This window comes from Lineus longissimus, chromosome 4 (genome assembly GCF_910592395.1).
Source record: "Lineus longissimus chromosome 4, tnLinLong1.2, whole genome shotgun sequence".
NCBI classification, from domain to species: Eukaryota; Metazoa; Nemertea; class Pilidiophora; order Heteronemertea; family Lineidae; genus Lineus; species Lineus longissimus.
In genome coordinates this window covers 2,846,702-2,864,990 of record NC_088311.1, presented here as the reverse complement: position 1 = coordinate 2,864,990, position 18,289 = coordinate 2,846,702, and the positions used below count along the sequence as shown (strand labels likewise).

General features: G+C 40.5%; 3 protein-coding genes across 3 annotated transcripts; 2 read left to right on the top strand and 1 right to left on the bottom strand.

Annotated features, from left to right (window-relative positions):
• The first annotated feature begins 96 nt into the window (after positions 1 to 96).
• Positions 97 to 2,822, top strand: LOC135486307 (zinc transporter ZIP3-like). Its single transcript, XM_064769003.1, has 2 exons — positions 97 to 187; positions 487 to 2,822. Exon 2 carries the CDS (start codon positions 562 to 564, stop codon positions 1,582 to 1,584), a length of 1,023 nt encoding a protein of 340 aa, XP_064625073.1. The 5' UTR covers positions 97 to 187; positions 487 to 561; the 3' UTR covers positions 1,585 to 2,822.
• Positions 2,823 to 4,073: 1,251 nt separating this feature from the next.
• Positions 4,074 to 9,139, bottom strand: LOC135486858 (prolyl 3-hydroxylase OGFOD1-like). The gene is made up of 9 exons (XM_064769971.1): positions 8,463 to 9,139; positions 7,942 to 8,090; positions 7,470 to 7,617; positions 7,211 to 7,327; positions 6,859 to 7,079; positions 6,343 to 6,536; positions 5,843 to 6,120; positions 5,388 to 5,584; positions 4,074 to 5,079 (listed from the first exon to the last, which is right to left on the bottom strand). The coding sequence occupies exons 1-9, from the start codon at positions 8,623 to 8,625 to the stop codon at positions 4,930 to 4,932; spliced, it is 1,617 nt and encodes a 538-aa protein (XP_064626041.1). The 5' UTR covers positions 8,626 to 9,139; the 3' UTR covers positions 4,074 to 4,929.
• Positions 9,140 to 9,561: 422 nt separating this feature from the next.
• LOC135486999 (U6 snRNA-associated Sm-like protein LSm4) lies at positions 9,562 to 15,108 on the top strand. The gene is made up of 5 exons (XM_064770247.1): positions 9,562 to 9,618; positions 9,907 to 9,948; positions 10,293 to 10,391; positions 10,711 to 10,897; positions 14,221 to 15,108. Exons 1-5 carry the CDS (start codon positions 9,616 to 9,618, stop codon positions 14,313 to 14,315), a joined length of 426 nt encoding a protein of 141 aa, XP_064626317.1. The 5' UTR covers positions 9,562 to 9,615; the 3' UTR covers positions 14,316 to 15,108.
• The last annotated feature ends 3,181 nt before the right edge of the window (positions 15,109 to 18,289 follow it).

Genomic DNA, 18,289 nt, shown 5'->3' with positions numbered 1-18,289 from the left:
CTTTTAATTTAATTTTGTTCCGCTAATAACCATAAGATGAGGCAAATGTCTTCAACAAGTTGAGGTTAGATAGAACTACCTCAGTGGAGAAATAGATGGCGTTGAGGTGCATGGACAAAATTCTAGCAGCTGCCCCAGGATTTTACTGATAAAATACTTGATAAAATACATTCTCTGTGAAAATCAGGTAATCCGACCCGTTGCAAAGAAAACCATCTAGAGAAGCTCGTTGTGGTTAGGGCAGTTTTCCTGTCGAAGTTCTATGTTTGTGAAAATGAATATGGAAAATAAAATGAAATTCGATAGCACTGCCACCAGCCTGGCCACCAGCAGAGCCAGAGACTCAAGACTGATGAGAGAGCCTGGGAGAGGCAAGTGGTGCAGTCTGACATCAGTCTATTTTAGCATAACATTATGTCAACCGGAGCTATTTAATAAGTACTACGATTTGAATGAAACAACTCAATTTTTCTTTTCACTCTTCAGGTTGACAGGCAGGTAAAACGTAATAAAAAAACAGAAGTGCACATTTTCCCAACATAAGACTAGAGACGAGTCAAGATGGACCTGCTGACACTGAAGATTATTTGCCTCATAGCCGTCTTCTTTGGTTGCCTGGTTTTCGCCTTGCTGCCCCTGAAATTGGTTCCGAAAAAGAAGGAGCATCAAAGTAGAAGATCACGGCGTATTCTTAGTTTCCTGAACTGTACAGCTGGGGGCGTTTTCCTTGGGACATGTTTCATTGGTTTATTTCCAACAGTCCGGGATAAATTTGCCTCAGTTTTGCAAAAGACAACTCTTGATTATCCAATTGCCGAGTTAACAATGATCCTTGGTTATTTCCTCATTATATTCATTGAGCAGTTCACAATTGTGTGTGCACCTGGAGAGGGCCATGTTAATCACGGCAGCGTTCCTCACATGGAAATGGGACAAGTTGAAAACGGTGCTCGTCGACATCCGACTGCACAACAAGGTCACAGAGACGGGCAAAACTTGGTTCAAGATGGCCCAGAGAGTAGTGATGAAGAAGACATCTTTGACAGTCAGGAGCAGCACCCACTGGCGAAGGTATCTGATCCGCCAAGTCATTCCCATGGGCACAGCCATGCCAATATTTTTCAGGGGTCAATTCTGAGAAGTTACATTCTTTTGTTAGCTCTGAGCATACATTCCATATTTGAAGGAATGGCTTTAGGGTTACAGGAAAGTGTGACATCTACGATTCACTTGTTTATCGCCGTGATTGTGCATGAAGTGTTGGTTTCCTTTGCAATGGGCGTTAGTCTTATGAGGTTAGATATCAAAACCAGAACTTTCATACAACTTTCAATATTCTTTTGTATAATGATACCGGCTGGTGTTGGCATTGGTATCGCGGTAGGAAACTTCCAGGGGTTTGCAGGTGGGCTTGCATCTGCCATCCTCCAAGGCCTGGCTGCTGGTACATTCATTTATGTAGTGTTTATGGAAATTTTACCAAAAGAATTAGCAGATCCTGAAGATAACATTACCAAGTGTTTTCTAATATTTATAGGGTTCTCTATCTTTGCAGCCCTGCAATTTATCCATTTTGACAATTGATCTTCCCAAATTTAAACATGGAATGTCTTTGTTTCCCCTTTTTAGAGGCATGAGAATATTGTAGTTTCATGTTCAGAAATGCATTTGAATTGACAACGGGTATTGGCATGACTACTTTTACATGTATTCCAATTTTATCAAAAATATTTGTGATAACTGATACATTCTGGAAAAAAATAACGCATTTAATTAATGCGATCCCAAGTATAGTGCCATAGACATGCTATCTAGGTTGAATTGAATCTTTAGAACCACTCTTGACTTCGATCTGTGAAATCAGAGTATTTGGATATCCTGTGCATAATTGACACAAGTGCAGTCTGTGTTGTAGACTCCAGTTGTGACAATGTCTATCATCTGATGTAACATGACACAGCTGAATAAATACTGAATGATGTGTGTCAAGATTAATCTAATGTGCAGTGCAGTGCATCTCGGATTGATTTTTATGGAGATGGAACAGTGCAGTTCACAATTATTGCCAGGCTGGCAATATTTGTGACGAATTGTTGAAACGTGTGATGTGATTAATGGGTCATAATTCTAAGTCAAATTGTAATCATCTGTTAAGATCAGCTATGTATATTTACAAAGTGTGAAAATATTTTTCAACCGTGGTATTTTGTTTTCATCATCTCCTTTTATTTTGATGACTAAATATTTATTCTGGCACTAAGGAGCCACCGTAAATGTGTTATCTAATTGTACTTTCTTTCGCATTTTTCTTCCATATCTTTTACATTTCAGCAGGGGCACAGCCATACGCGATCTAACTGTTGATCTTGGCTGTGTCCCTGGCCGTTAATTGCACTACTGTTGTAAATTTCATATTTGAATTATGTTGTTGGCCAAATAAACTTACCAGTACATGTACCTATGAACCTATCTTTACATTCCTAATTATATATTTATTCATTTGTTCCTCAAAGTAATTGAAATGTCTCTCTTTAGATTTTCTTCATTAATTTCCATTTGAAGTGTGCCCTACTGGCATAAGTGCCCTTTTTTTGAAAAACAAATAGCTCTTCCCCTTTGAAACAAATCATGTGCTCTGTATTTTCTCTTTACATACTAAATTGTTATTCTGGATAATATTTTTTTGACCTTGGAGTTAAGACACCATGTGCTTGGTGGTGAAATTAAATTCTGCTTCTGTTTTTGTCTGTATACCTTGTCATGTTGATGCTTAGGGAATTATTGCAATATTGATATCAATGGTTGATATTTGTGGAAAATAAATTTTGTATGAAAAAATACCTGTTTTCCTGTTTGTGCAAAATGAGAACTTGAAAATGTGAAAAAAGGAAGAGTTTTACAACCCCCAACAACACCATTGGCAAAAATGCCCGAGTTGGGAGAGGCCCATCACAGCTTCATGTTGGCAAAGACAGTGCCTTGTCTTGGGCAAGAATACTACTCTTGCTGACTATCCATTGAGGGACTACATCCAAGACTTCGGTTGGATATCACCACATATAGCTCTCCAGCCTTTTAATGTCTGGAACAGCCACACTTGAGAGAATAAAGCTCGTTTTTCCACTTCATGCTCTCAATCCCTTGGAAAACGAAGCCGAATGGTTTGGAGCAACCTGACTTTGGACACCACCACCACCTCTCTATCCTGACATTCTGGGTGTGACTTGGCCTTCAAACGTCTTGCACAACCTGGCTAGGAAAAAATGAATCAGGACAGTGGAGGAAACTGGTCCACAAAGGAAACAAGAGCAATCAATAATGACCTGAGCTGTCTTCCAAGAGGTAGATTTTGAGTACCAATCCTATAAAGACAACATTGTCACATGTCATTTTCTACTCTGTCCCTTCTCCAGTGATTGCTCTGCTCTTGGAGAGATTCCCCAGGGAGAGGTCATCTTCAATGGCATTGGGGGATTGTTCTTGCAGCCACTACAGTGATGTGTCAAGAGTGGCAATCCTATGAAGACAACATTATCACAGGTCACCTGTTCCAACTGGACTTCTGCCCTCTCCCTTCGTCAGCACTTGCTCTGTACTTGAAGGTGACAATCTCCAGAGACGGTCCTCTTCCATTGGATGGGGGGGGGGAGGGGGGAGAATATTGCGGCCACTGTGGTTACTTGTCAAGTGGGTTATTGACCTTGCGACTCCAATGTTGGCCAGAGACCAGAGTAAGAGTCCATCCCAGGCTACTCATGTCTATCACTTGGTAGGGTCTTTCGCTTGCCCTGGCAAAGACACCTGGCATGAGAAAACTGTTTTATGTCCGTCTTTCTTAAGGGAACAAAGACAAAACAATACGAACCCAGAACCTGATTATCAGCCAAGCGCTCGAACCACTATGCACTGATCTGCCACACTGACCCTTCAGCTGTATTTCAACAGTACAGGTTGACCCACAAGACTGCCAAAAAATTGATACTCATAGTAACAAGTACCATAAGACCTGAATATCTCAGGCAATGAAAGACTAGGAGTCAACAAACTTAAGCACAACATAACATTTAACAAAGTTTACCATTTATTAATCGTCCATAGCAGAGCATAAAGCTGATGCGTACACTCATGTAATATGGAACATAAATGAAAGAATGGAATATTTGGCAGTGTACATATTAACATGAATGTTTTGGAGAAACTAACTAAGCCTAAATGGTTTGAAAAAATGGTTTTGGTTTTAAAACTGATAAAATATCATGATTCAGTTATTACCTTCATCATACAGGCTATATAACTGGAAGACCTTCAAATAATACAGCTATTTTGTATAACAAATTTATTACAGACCATCCAAATATACTTCTACATTGCAAGTTTTAAGAATTTCATTTCACCTCTGACACTCCTCAGGTAGGTGTCTTTTCTACCTCATAGTTCAGCGGCACTGTTAATGCTTTTACGTGGAACAATGGAATCACCAAGACAACCCAGGCCTAGCTCTTAACTCTGTGAGACCACTTCTTTATATACCACTCCCGTCAGGCCGAATGGAGGCAATGTAACATTCTTGGGAGATGGCATATACCGATTCTGTAATAACAATTTTAGTTCATTTTCAACCTACAACAAGGCAACTAAAGACGCCGCTCAGTAAGCAGATATCATGATTTCACCATGCGATCAAGCTGAATCAATGCTGGAAGCAAAGAAGCCATTTAGGGGATACTTCCCGTCATCTAACAATTTTGTGGACACACGTTTTTCAGAACTTTATCACATGAATGATGAAAAATAAATCCATTAATAAAATCTTTTTCTACAGCTAACAGTGAATGAAAGTGCAAAATGTTCATGTTTTAACAGACTGAGGTCATTCTGAACACGCGACCATGCCATAGTTTGTACAATCGGTAGAATACTGTCCTTGGACTATTCAAAGTAGACAAGTGATATGTCATAGAATTCAGGTCCTGAGCTCATCTCTTTGATATGGTTGTTGATGTGTTTTACAAACTTCATTGTTTCCTTATCGCGATAGACCAGCGCAAGAGCATTTTCGGTTGGATTTACAGTAAGTAACTGAAAAGGAAGAAAACATATTGATCACTTTCTTCCAAAATGCCAACTTATATCCCAATAAATCATCCATCCTATCCTGAACTCACTCACAATGTGAATCCATCCCACTGAAAAAGTCTATTGTAAACTGAAGAGTTTTCTAAAATGTGAAAACGGGAAAATTCCCTTCACTTTGAGAGGTATTCTCGGTGATGGTAACCATGAGGTTACCCTTCACATTGATAGGTAACCTCGGGGTTACACGAAACTTAAAATATATCTGTAAGATATTTTGCAGGCTTTTTTTAATAGGCCATCAAGTTTCTTACCTCTTCATCTTCCCCTCTAGCTATGTAGGAAGTGAAACCACCATACTCCTGCTGCCACCCACGGCAATCACAAAATAGCATAGCATCTAATGCATACTCAGCTCCTTCACTGTCTGTATCGTGTATAAGAGTGTAGCATCCCTGCCTCCATCTCCGCACAGCACCACGACATCGAGGATTCTTCTCTGCTTTACCTGCTATAAAAGGAAAGAAAAGAAGTATGGTGGATGGTATAGTAAAAGTGCTGGGTCCATTGTGCTTACCTGCAGCTAGGGACAGCATGACTGGCAGGTGGCAATAGCAGTGACAGCTCCCACAAAACAAAACGAGTCCCTTATTGAGAATATATGAGAAATTATTACTTCAGCAGCAGCAATTAGACAATTTTAAAAGAAATTTTGACTGTATGACTACAATTTTGACAATTTCCCTCAGATTTTGGACAGTGAACTTACGTTTTGTTGTACCTGTCACTTCCTCTCCCTCATCACTGCTGCCCTTATCCAACTTTCTCCGCTTCACCCTTTTCTTCATTCCCTTTGTCTCCCGGTCGCTGTCCTCCCCATTGGACCCCTCACTCTCGCTATTACTGCTGTCACTGTTGGCCGCAAGCTCATGAAGCGACAGGCCTGTCAGGTTGGAGAGGATCAGAAACATAGCATCGGATTGGAAGAACTCTAAACACTGGTTGAGAATGTCTGGAAGATCAGTCTGGTCAGCAGCAGAATAGTTTCTGGAAAGAATAGGAACAATTCGCGATCAATATTGAAAAAGTCTCATTTAGCAATATGGCAAGAGTAGGATGGGAGGGGGAGGATAAACTTTACAGTACCTTGTTGACGTCCTGTTGCAGTAATACAATGAGTGATACAGATGGCATCCATTCTAAACACTTTCAAAACCACAATGCATCAATTATCCTTGAATGGTAGCAATGAACAAATGAATCATTTACCTTTTATTAGGAGGGCCAAGTTGTTGCCATGATATAGAGCCAGCAGCTAAAGCACGCGCTACTTCTAAGTATTTCTCCTCCCTTAGGAAGCCTTGCAGCTCTATCTCTGATTCCTGTTCAAACTTCTCTTGTATTTCTGACTGGACTTCTATTTCTAAATACACAGGGTTGATCCATTCATATAAAATCTCCTCCTGGATTGTGATTGATAAAACACATTTGATTTTGAATTCAATGATAATAAAACTTTATAATGTAAACTACCAAATTTTCCATTACGATTTATTTTTGGCATATTTCACAAATGAATTAACATAAGCATATATTAAATATATGCCATGTAGTCAAGGATTTGGATCTGTGTTCCACACATGACAGGTTAAGTACCTTTCAGAAATCTACAGTTTTCTCCTTCTTACATAACAATCAAATATCGCCAATATCGTGTTTGTTGAGATGATGGTGTCACACAATGTAGCTGATGCTCTTCTCAACTTTGATAATTGGCATACTTACATCAATTGGTATATAAGGTCTAAGAGGCTTTCGAAGTTCTACAAAAGGTTCTGGCCTTAGTATAGGAGGACCATGAAACCATCCATTTACTGATAACCTCGTCTTGTCTTCAGTCAACACTTCAGCAACCTGATGGAAAGACACTGGATTCACCTCAAAGAAGGCAAAGCTGTTCCATTTTGGGAAAATAGATCGGATAACGTCCTTTGGTAGTCTGTTTTCTAAAAGGAAAATTCATTTGTCAGAGTGGACAGATGACCCGTGTGTATGCTACGTTAGTCTAAAAACAGTCAATTTTGGGACAGTAAGTGGAAATTTTCAAAGAGGCAACTCTCTTACATAATGAACTTACCATCTGTGTTAAATATTTCTAATGCCCCACCGTCACCATCTTTCCAAGGAGGCACTAGATACAGAATGAACGCTATCCGTCGACCTTCAAGTTCATCATCATGGCAGAGTAGAGTATCTGAAGAAGATCAATGCGAGATTGTGATTTCGATAACAGGAAATCGCTCAAAGAAGAGTACAAAAGATGATTTCTCCAAAATATATTGGGAGTTAACACAAATAATGTATTCAAAATCAAGACAAGTTATTAAACATCTTACCAGTATAATCATACTTTGAGCAGGTCATATCAACTTTTTCACTAAACTGGATGCCAGTCACCTCTCTCAGCCAAGCCAGGAAGTCGGAATACAAAAATTTCCTAAGGGCTCTGACATGGGGTGAAGATATCTTTCGCAGATCGTCAGTCTGAAATGGTAATTCTTGGCTAATCATTCATGTCAATGAGCCATTTGGCTCTTATCTTGGGCTTTGCTATGAAATGTCTATCCTCATTCTTTGGCCTGATTGCCAATGAGTGTAAATGGTCAAAATTTCAAATGTTGAAATTTTTTTTAGAATCTAATGTCAGTGACAGCATTTTACAACACAAAGATTCAGAATTTCATTTTAAGACGAAAAGTATCAATAAGAAGTCATTGTTTTCTGTCAGGGGTTTGGTGTGGTCCACTGGCCACTGTCAGACCCTACTCATGCATGACATACTTGACTGATTACATAATTTCTACCAACCTGCTGAAACTTGTACAGGTCATTGTTTTTCTCATAGAATATCTGATCCAGTAATTCATCTTTGAGGCCCTCGAGGAAGCGCTCATCTTTGATAAAGTTGGGAAGCACACAGCATCTAAATGGGTCATTGTAAATAATGGTCTGGGTTTCTGAAACAAAGCAAATCAAAAGAATTATGATTGAACATAGGTAATAGATCTTATTCTGGTCAGTGGATAGATACATTCATATTTAGCAATAATCTTAATTTACCAAAAAGCTTGGTCCTTATTCTACCAGGGGTCAAGTGGTCAAGTGGCAGCTAACATCTTGACCCTTTTGTCAGAAAGATAATCAGAATCAGTTTACAGTAAAGATCGCACTCTCTCAGGTGTTTAGCATAAAGATCCCAAAGACCATAATGCTGTGATGGTGTCATTATCATCCTGGGACAATGCAACTGACAAGGGACCTCAGTTCCTTCAAAGCAAACCTGCAATTATCAAGGTTCCATAGTTAGTATACAAATGAAGACAATTTACCATCAGTGTAGGCACAATTTGCTTGGAAGGATTCTCCCAACTTGTGGATGAATTCCGGTTGGACGTATTGTGGATTGAGTCCAGTCGTAAGTGCCAGTTTGCCCTTCTTCTTTCCTCTGCTAGCACCACTCCTACTTGAACCACTTCCTGACATATCAGCCATCCTTGTGAACTCTTGAATTGGACTGTTTGCAACAAAAACGATGGTTCACGTCTTAACCCAGCAGGACAAAGAATCAGATGTCGGGTGATATAGATTTATACTGTAGGCCTAAGCCAGTGAGGACACACAGATCGGATTGCCTGATTGCAGCACACTATCGAGAAGAATCAAGAAAATGCACCAAGACACCGGGTAGAGTACTATCCATCTGCTAAGCTGCTGAAGTCAAATGAAAGAAGTCATGAACTGTGAACAGCACAACAGGCCAAGTGATGATGATGATGAGATTGACCGAGTTGAAAAATTATGATCTGTCTTCTCTCATGTCTCTCGATCCTCTTCTCTTCTCTCTTCTTTTTCTGTCCTCTTGCTTCAATTTCAAATAACTTGTGGTATGAAGAACCAGGATTTATAGAATGCGTTTAGATTAACACACCAGGATATCATCTAGGTTCAATCAACCAGTCATGCCAGTGTCGTGATTCAAAAAGAATTATGACATGTATGAGTCATGAAATGTACATGATGTGTACTAACGGCGATTTGTTACATCCTCGATGTACACTTCGAGGGGATGTCGGAATTCTTAGGTCTCGTTAGGGAGTTTTTCCCGAATGTACGCGATGATGACGTGCCCGGTCGGCATTTAAACACGGGCCCGACGCACATCCCAAGTTCAGTGTACACATACGTCGGCAAAAACAGTAAAATGCGTAGTTTCTTGTTAGCCGCCTATTGAGTAGCGTTTTAGATTTTCGAAACTTCAAAAACATGTCTTTGCCAAAACAACTGCTAAATCAACACTGGCATACTGTGAAAACTAAAAAATTAATGATTTTTTAGGAACTACGGTTAGGGTTGGCCGCGCATGAAAAAACTCCCCAATGAGACCTTATATAGTGGCGTCACCTGTTATTACTAGAGGAACTCCGAGATCCCACAATGTGTATATCGAGGATGTAACAAATCGCGCCATCTTGACGAATCGAAATGGTAATTTTCTTAGTTTTTTTTATACCCTTTTCAAGTAATTTACATTATAAATATCTTCAGAATAATCTGAATAAAGGCCTTTGTTACGTAAACGGTACCTATTTCAGATTGTCCTTACTAGTTGTTTTTTATTAACAGCATTTTATGCTCTGTATACTTTGTCGTGCAGCATGCATGGCATGGGCATTGCCTTGTTAAGTTGGTTGTCCTTCCTGCAGTCATGGCAGTGGAGGTGTTCATCAGTAATCCCAAGTTCTTAGATGTATTTCCTTTTTTGTTTATTTTCAGTTGCCCTTATCTCTTTTACGGACCGCTGTTAACCACCCTATGGTAAGTAAACAATGATCACTTCTTTGGCAGATGGCAGACCTGGCTTGACCATCATCATGCCATAACATCTTAAGCTCTTTACTTAAACTGAATAGACCACCAAGGCCACTCCACCTGAATAGCTTGCAAGTCCTACCTATAAGTCTGTAGTTTCTGTGATTCCTGCTTTGATAAGCCATCAACTTGAAAAACTGGATATACACATGTACATGTATCGTAACGACGTAAGGATTTGTGAAGGGTACATGTCGGAGTGCAGGCAGTGTTTCTTCTCTCGTACCAACCGTTACCATTTTCAAAAACTCGGTATAGTACAAAGCTACAATGTATCTATTGTTTTGCAGTTGGTTGAGTTGAAGAATGGTGAGACATACAACGGTCATCTTGTCAGCTGTGATAACTGGATGAATATCAATCTCAGGGAAGTCATCTGCACATCAAGAGTAAGTCTGGGTTTACTTTCAAAGAACATGTCACTTTCAAACTTTATTTTTGATGCTCCTCCTTCTAGTTCTTTGTCATTTCAAAAAACATCCCATCCCAGTGTTTGTTAAGTCTTCTTCAATCAAAGGGCAGTATTACAAATCTATACTTTAGACCGGGGTAACTTCATGAGATAGACCAGAAGGAATTGCCCATTAGGCTGTGAGACTCCTCTACACAAATGCAATCTCTCAATACCAGTTCATGCGAAACTTAAGAAACTGCTGCACAGTGTTCCAAGTGGGTGCCACGACTCACATCTGATTGTTTTCTTCACAGGATGGTGACAGGTTTTGGCGAATGCCAGAATGTTATATCCGAGGCAGCACTATCAAATATTTACGTATTCCTGATGAAGTGATAGATATGGTCAAGGAAGAGGCCATTCAAAATAGGGGCCGTGGTGGTCGAGGTGATGGGCGGGGGCGTGGTGGACCAAGGGGTGGCCGCGGTGGACCTGGACGAGGTAAGAAATTTAGACTTTTTTTGAAATATCTATCAAATTGTTATTGTCTTCATCATCAAAACACTATGCCTTCTCTGGTAAAAGTTTTTGACCCTTCAGATCAAAGCAGAAGTGTAGGGTTTGATAGTCTGTATAGTTCTCAATTACCCACAAAGAGAGGTCCACAAGATTTTAGATTCAGGACTGTTCCTTTAATCAAACATTTAAAAGGACCTACACGTGTGAAACTGTCCTAGGCCCTCAAGGAATACAATTGAATATTTTTGAAAATGTGAAGCCTGGAGTAAATTCTGGTGTGCAATTTGGTAAGGAACATTTCAGTTCTTTGACTCGCAACAAGATGGCAGCACTGGTGTTACTAGGTCTTGAAGACCAGACATATTCTAATCTTAGGGAACAACCTTATAAAATTATTAACATGCATAGCTGAAAGCGTGTGATGTTTTAAAAAATCTGTATCTTGACAGTTTGGAAGAGAAATTGAGCAGTAAAAAGTACATGAATAGTTTTCATGACCTGCCCGCCAGTTTTTATCAGAACACCCAGCATTCTCTACTGTTATCTTTATAGACTTGTTGAACAGTGAAATATTGCTGAGATAAATAATCAGCATTTTAAAAGAACTCTTTTGCTCAAGATAACTTCTGCATGTCAGTACTAAGTGGCCATAGATTTGTTGTATTTCACCTTGCTTTTTCGTCAGTATTTTAATATTGTTCCTTTTCTACTTGTTTGATGTGGTTCATCAGTTTTATCCCATGCGCGAGGTCAGCAAAATCCAGACACAAACTCATAATTTCTTGGTTTCAAACAAAAATATCCCCGAAAACCAGCCAAATTTTGTGCGGGGGGGGGGGGGGTTGCCTATAACAGTTTTTTGTTTCGATCATGCCATGGACATTTCTTGTTTGAATGCAGATTGGAAGGTATGCATCCTTCTCCACACATCATATTTCTTCCAGTTTGTTCATGTTATGAATCTCAACCCATAAATTTGTGTCTCAGCCCGGCCATCTGCTTATTTTGTTGCCCCCTTCATGAACCATGCAACTACGGTAGATACGGATCCCCTTCCCTCCTAACTACATCCTAGAGATAAACAGTTGTCAAGCAGTTTGTTCCATCTGACATGTTTAATACTTTTAGTTAGCGGCTAATCAGCTGAACAGTGCCTTCTATTCAGGTGAGGTCTAGCATCTATACCTTAGGGTCTGACTGCATATCCAACTAAACCACAATGTAATATTGCCATACACCATAGCGAGGAAACTTGAAGTGATAGAAACACAAAATCTGATGCCTAAATCTTGGCCCGCTCAATCTTGTCGTAAGGAGTCACGACTCCCCTGTGAGCAGGACCAACTGTCATACAACAATTGACATACGATTGACAGCTACTCTCAGGTCATCAATGCTTCCCGATGGCGGCTCCTTTGATCTCGAACCGTGGCCGTCAAAAATCCATAGAGCAAGCATCGCGGAACCGATAGCTGCCAAACCAATAGCTAATGGGTCAATCAGGAGACCCCTGGCCCTGATGGGTCTTTAGGTTAAAACCTGATATTGGGAGTTTATTGAGGGTTTGAGGGGTATTGCGTTGCCCTGGGATCATTTGGCTTGATAATGACAATTGGAATTTTTCTTTTGATCTTGGACCATGGAGACAAAAATCTATAAAAGTTCTTAATGTAAATTTGATTGATTGACTGCAGTTACGATCAAACTTGAGAGGTCATGCTTGGAGTTACTTTCGTGTCTGTTAAATCTTCTTCTGAAGTAGTCTCGGTGAATTACTCTAAGTGTCATTGATCAGTGTCATCCCTGATCCCATCCAAGTAACGCTTTCCCCCCACCCTCCCACCGAATATATTTCTCAATGCATCAGTTAATATGTGCATCAGTTATCTTCATGCTTTTAGGCTGTCATATTCCATCATGCTGCTGTCTTACTCCTGGAGATGATATATGCCTGGTGTAGAAATGAGCAGACTCGTTTATCATTGTTGAAAAGCGAAAGAAACCTTGTGATATTTTTTATGCATGAATTGTGTAAAACAAATAGTTTTCATTCTTGTTGTTTAGAAAATCTCCGTCTCATGAGACTTTCCCGACCAGACATTTTACCTCGAGAGCAATGTGTAAACTAAGTTGGCTATCAGTCTCTACCACAAGTGCGCCTAAGGCTGAGATTGCATGAACAAGAACTCGATAGTTGGCAGAAGATGATTTATACTTGTATAGCACGTGGTTCTGATGACTAAAGCTGCTTCCATCTCGTTCTAAGTCCTTTTCGTCTATGTTGAGAATCGGGGTACTACAACTCTGTCAGGAACTGCCACAACTTTACGTGCAATTATCTGCGTAAAAAGTCATGGTTATGAATGAAGGTTAGCATAACCTGTAGGTGCTGGCTGGTTGAGTCCAGTACTGACTGCTGCCCATCAGTGCAGTGGAGTTTAGTTGCTCTAGCATAGACCACCAGTTACCACGAATTGCTGCGGTTTTAGCCCGCACCTGCCACTTTTGAGGCCTTGTGCAAATGCTACATTGCAACTAAAGTATTTTCCTCTGTTCTCAACTTTGTCATTTTGTTGAAAAAAATGATAAGAATTATTGAGTATGTGTTGTATTGGCCACTGTAAACACCTGTCAGCTTATTCAACAAGAAAGTGTGTCAAGCCGGAAGTCCTTAAGGACCAAGCATAATCCAATTTACCCGCCGTGGAAATTCAAGCTATGTTTTCCCCGCCTGTCTCCACACAGTAAAGAACTCAAGGAAAAAACTGCTATATTATTGGTATTAACATGATGAAAGAGCTATGTTGTCCCCGAGTGTCTTTGAATATGAAAAGAAATAACAGAAAAAAATGCTACTTTGTGTATTTGAATAAAATCTCTCGCAGGAACATGACAAATATCATCATTTTGAACTGTTTTTGTTGTGGGGGATAGTCGGCCTGCTCAGTGGTTGTTTGTTGTTGTGCTTAGTTGACCGTACATGCACCCATTCTGTGATATTTCAAGTGGAAGGTTGACAAATTTTGTATGATTATGTGAAATGAATGGAAATCCAGCCCATTTCATTAAGCTGGGTAGACTGTCTGTTGAGTGTAGTTCGTATGAAGTTCTGCTTTATTTGCTATGCTCTAATCTGACTGAGTAGCTGAAAATATCCTGATGTGACTGCAACTTGAGCAGAAAGAAAAAGACTACATGTAAAGGTTTTTACCACTTTATAACACCAGTATGACAACTCACCACTACTCTAATGGAAATTCTGTATTTTAATCAATCTGATGCACTGTCTTCTCTTGTCGTTGCAGGTATGTTGGGTGGTGGTGGACGTGGTGGAGGACGAGGGGGTGGCCGAGGAGGACCACCTAACAAACCATTCGGAAAGGGCCGAGGAACGAAATGAGGGCCTAATCAGACTTAAGTGAATAGAAGGAACTATGCATTTAGCGCTTGATATTGAATGTGCTATCACACGTTTTGTGCTGACTGAAAAGATGGATTGGACATTACAAAACATATTGGATATTGTTTAAAATGAAAGAAATGTACACTGGTATGTGTATGAGTGTAAGGCAGGAATGTCTTGTAAGCAAGAAACAAACGTGCACAAATGAGCAAAAGAGTTCAATTACTTTATTAGGAATAAGTCGAATAAAAAAGGCACAGAATGTGAAAATGTATAACAGAGCTCTTTCTGAACTCTCAGTAGTCTTGTTGTGGTTTTGGTTCTCAGTACCGACGAAAGTTATTCTTCTCCCGATTATTATTACTTTGGAGCCAGAAACTATAAACTCTGTTCTTGAAGTGTAGGTGTTGTGGAGCCAAGTGTTTAAAGATCCTCCCAATGGTATGTTTTTCTAGGTGTATTGAAGTAGGATTCTGTAAGCAGTTCTGCAACTTCCGCCAAGACTTGTTTTCTTTAGTCTGATATTTAGATGTTTATAATCATGATGATGGTTTATTGTTACCTGATTTACATTCAAGGTACACAGTCGTTAGGTCATGGTACTGTAACCCCCATTTTGGGGGAGGGGGTTGGGGAATGAACGGATACCAAGTTTTAGAGGCAAAGCAGAACTTCATGTAAGCATAGTTTTATAACTTAATGTGCTCAAAGTGGTAAACTTTTGTAACATTGACTATGTGTATATGGACCTTGAAAAATTTGGATAAAAAAATAAACACAATAACATAAAGTACCTCTTGGCTTAAAATTATTGTTGTCACCCCCCTCGAGTCATCTTGTGCCTTGTTTAAGGCATTTAATGGTTAACACAGATGGTTTGATTTCTAATCAATGTCTCATTGTGAGTTTGTTGATTCCTCTTCTGGCTTCAAGGTGAGACCAAGAGGCGTTATAAAAGGTCTATTATCCTCACTGACAGATTTCATGATATTACGATATCCTGGTCACAAATGATGAAAACTGGCATTAGAGTCGGCGTCAAAGATCAAAGGATCTACCATTACAAATAGAACCAATCATAAATGATTGTGTCATGTTAATTATCGGACTGATTGGCGACTTATCGAACACCGCTCCTTGGTGGAGGTCGTGTAACACATCATTAGAGCATGAATGGTTAGTGACAGGCGTACATTCTAAAGGCAGTTCTGAAATCTTCTGATTCATGTTCAGTCTTTGCAGGTTTAATAATGTTCCTGATTTTTGCTATCTATAGTGTATATCAAAGTAGTTTAAAGTTGTTGGCAACTATAGCTGTGTGAGTCAGTTTTCAGCCAAAGTTTTTGAGACCACATAAGGTTAAGAATGTCCCTACTCAGTTTGGAGAGCTTGCCTTGGTATTCACTCAGTTACCAGGAACGTCCACATCTCATCAGGATGATCTGTAAGTATTTTATTGCATTCACAGCCAAAGAGATTTAAATTCTTTTATGAATTTCGTAGAAGACTAAGAATGAGAGCCTGAAGATCATCCATGAGAAGATTTCAGAACTGCTTGTAGTATAATGGTGAGAAGTGAGGCCAGAGTCAAGCCGTCATGAATAATCATGGGAAGCAGCAAAATCAGGGCAATTATGATGATCTTGGTATTGGGAGAGCACTTCGGGTACAAGTGGGTAAAATTCTGGGTAACCCATGCTTCCCTACATAAACACTTGAACTGAAGGTCATTTGTTGTGGGATGCTGGGCTCTTTTGACCAGGGAGAATTTCCCATATTCGGTGCACTTTGTATAAAGAATTGCTTGGGTATGATAATATTAGTTTATACTTCAGCTGGAAGAATTTTTGCATCTTTATTCCGGGATGCAAATTTCAGTAAATATTCTTATAGGTGTATACTGATTACTTTGCAGATACTTCAGACAGTTCCAAGGAATGGTTTCCAATTAGATCATCAATGGTTATAAACAGGCCATTTTCTTTGAGAACTTGCCGGTGCTGCAGGGCCAACAATTTAGGAGAAACTCGTTAGGACTTTCCTTGGGGAATGCTGCAGGGACGACCACTTTCCTTGGGGTAGGCTCCAGGGGCGAGGACTTTCCATGGGTAGTGCTCCAGGGGTGACGATCGGGGAGAAACGCCTGGAGAACTCCCTAGGGGTCAGCGCCAGGGGGCTCATATTACCAGATGTCAATTGTCAGAGACCTAAGAGGCGTAACTGAGATATGATGAAAGATTAGAGGACAAAGCGCCATTTTGCACCTTTCCATGGCACAAATCTACCCGATATCTAACACGTGTTGAAGCCCCCTTTCCCATTATCACATCTTATTTGAATCAAAGGTCCAACATCAAAGGATAATTTACAACATCAATAGCCTTTAAATCAATCAATAAAAGGACCAATTAAATCCTCTCATTGATCGGAAGTGTCGCATCTCAAATTATCACGATTCCATTCAAAATTCATTAGATTTACGAAGAGTTATAGAGACAAGATTGTAAGGAGAATCCCTTGCATCCCATAATCAATTTCCCTCTGAAGATATTGAGTCAAAAGGCTTGTTCTACTCGAATTCGATGAATTGTTTCTTGATGATGAATGGCGGGTTTGGTCCTGTCTCGGTGACACGCTGACACAGCCAGAAGAAATTGCCCCCCCCCCTTGCCGAAAAGCCTCCCAAGACTGTCTTGTCTTGGTTGTGACTGGTGGTTATTTTCAGGAGGGACGACATTTGTGTTGTCGTCTGCTGTGTTTAATCTCTTCCTGGAGATAACCATGTGCGGAGTAGGCTTATGAGGGAATACATGTGGAAGTTAGAATGGAAGACAAATGAACCTCTGCAATACCCGTCCTCGTAGAAAACTGAATCTCGGCATTGACCATATCACGCAAGAAGCGTCAAAGACGAGACAGGTCTAGGACAGGTACACCCCGGACGCAGTGGAGCGGCTTCGTCCATCGAGGAAGAACGATCAGGATGACGAAATGGACTGCATGAGAGTCTAAGGGCAGGAGTCTGAACTAAAATTGGATTCTATTCGTCTCCTAGCCAAATCCTGACAGTCCTGGGAACTCGTGCCTATCCTACGTTTGCCTTTTCCAACATCATCGCCCGTAAAGAACGCTGTGAGGCAAATGTCAAGCAACATCCATTTTGACATGCGGCCCGATCTCGGATGTCTTCGGGAAGTGGTACAAGTTTGGGAAAGAGCAGTTGGTTTCCTCCCGGCTGCGAGGCTTTAGGGCCTTGGGTGACGCCCATTGCGGGCAACCTCAGGGGCCGCCTTTGATGTCCGTATCTCTGCCGAATTCTGTGCGATATTTCGCCGTTCAATCAAAAACTTAATTAACTTTTCAGATGTTAATACTAAAAGCTTGTCACTGAATGATTATGGAATTATTGGTCAGCGGTTCCGAAAAAACCCTGTTCAAGCGATGCTGGGACGTTACTGAGGCCCAAAGGCAACATCACGGAAACCCATGTGACCAAGGCCCCGTGGACCGGCTTACACTCCGGACGCAGTGGACCGGCCTCATCCTGTCGCCCATGAGAAGGGACGATCAGGTGACGAAATGGACTGCCCCAGGAGCCTCGACCGGCTGCGAATCGTGCGATCCCAATTGATTAGGTATTGCTGTTCAACGAATACGTGAATGCAAGGACAGTGTACAATGAGCTATTTTCACAGTTTTATTCGAATGTGACAGAAAGTCCGTTTAATAGTTCTTCTTCCCCATTGAGCTTGTCTTCTTCGCGCTAGACTCACGAGGCAGTCCATAAGTCATCCTATCAGGGGGAGGGAGGAGGCTGATCCACTACGCTCGGAGTGTACTTCATGCAGGTGCAAAACAATAACTCTCTTTTTCATGGAAAATTGAACATGATAATGGCAATTATTGAAAGGTGTCGGAGTTGTCACTACGTGGTCATCTGAAGTGCGATTGCTGAGGATACTCGTGATGTT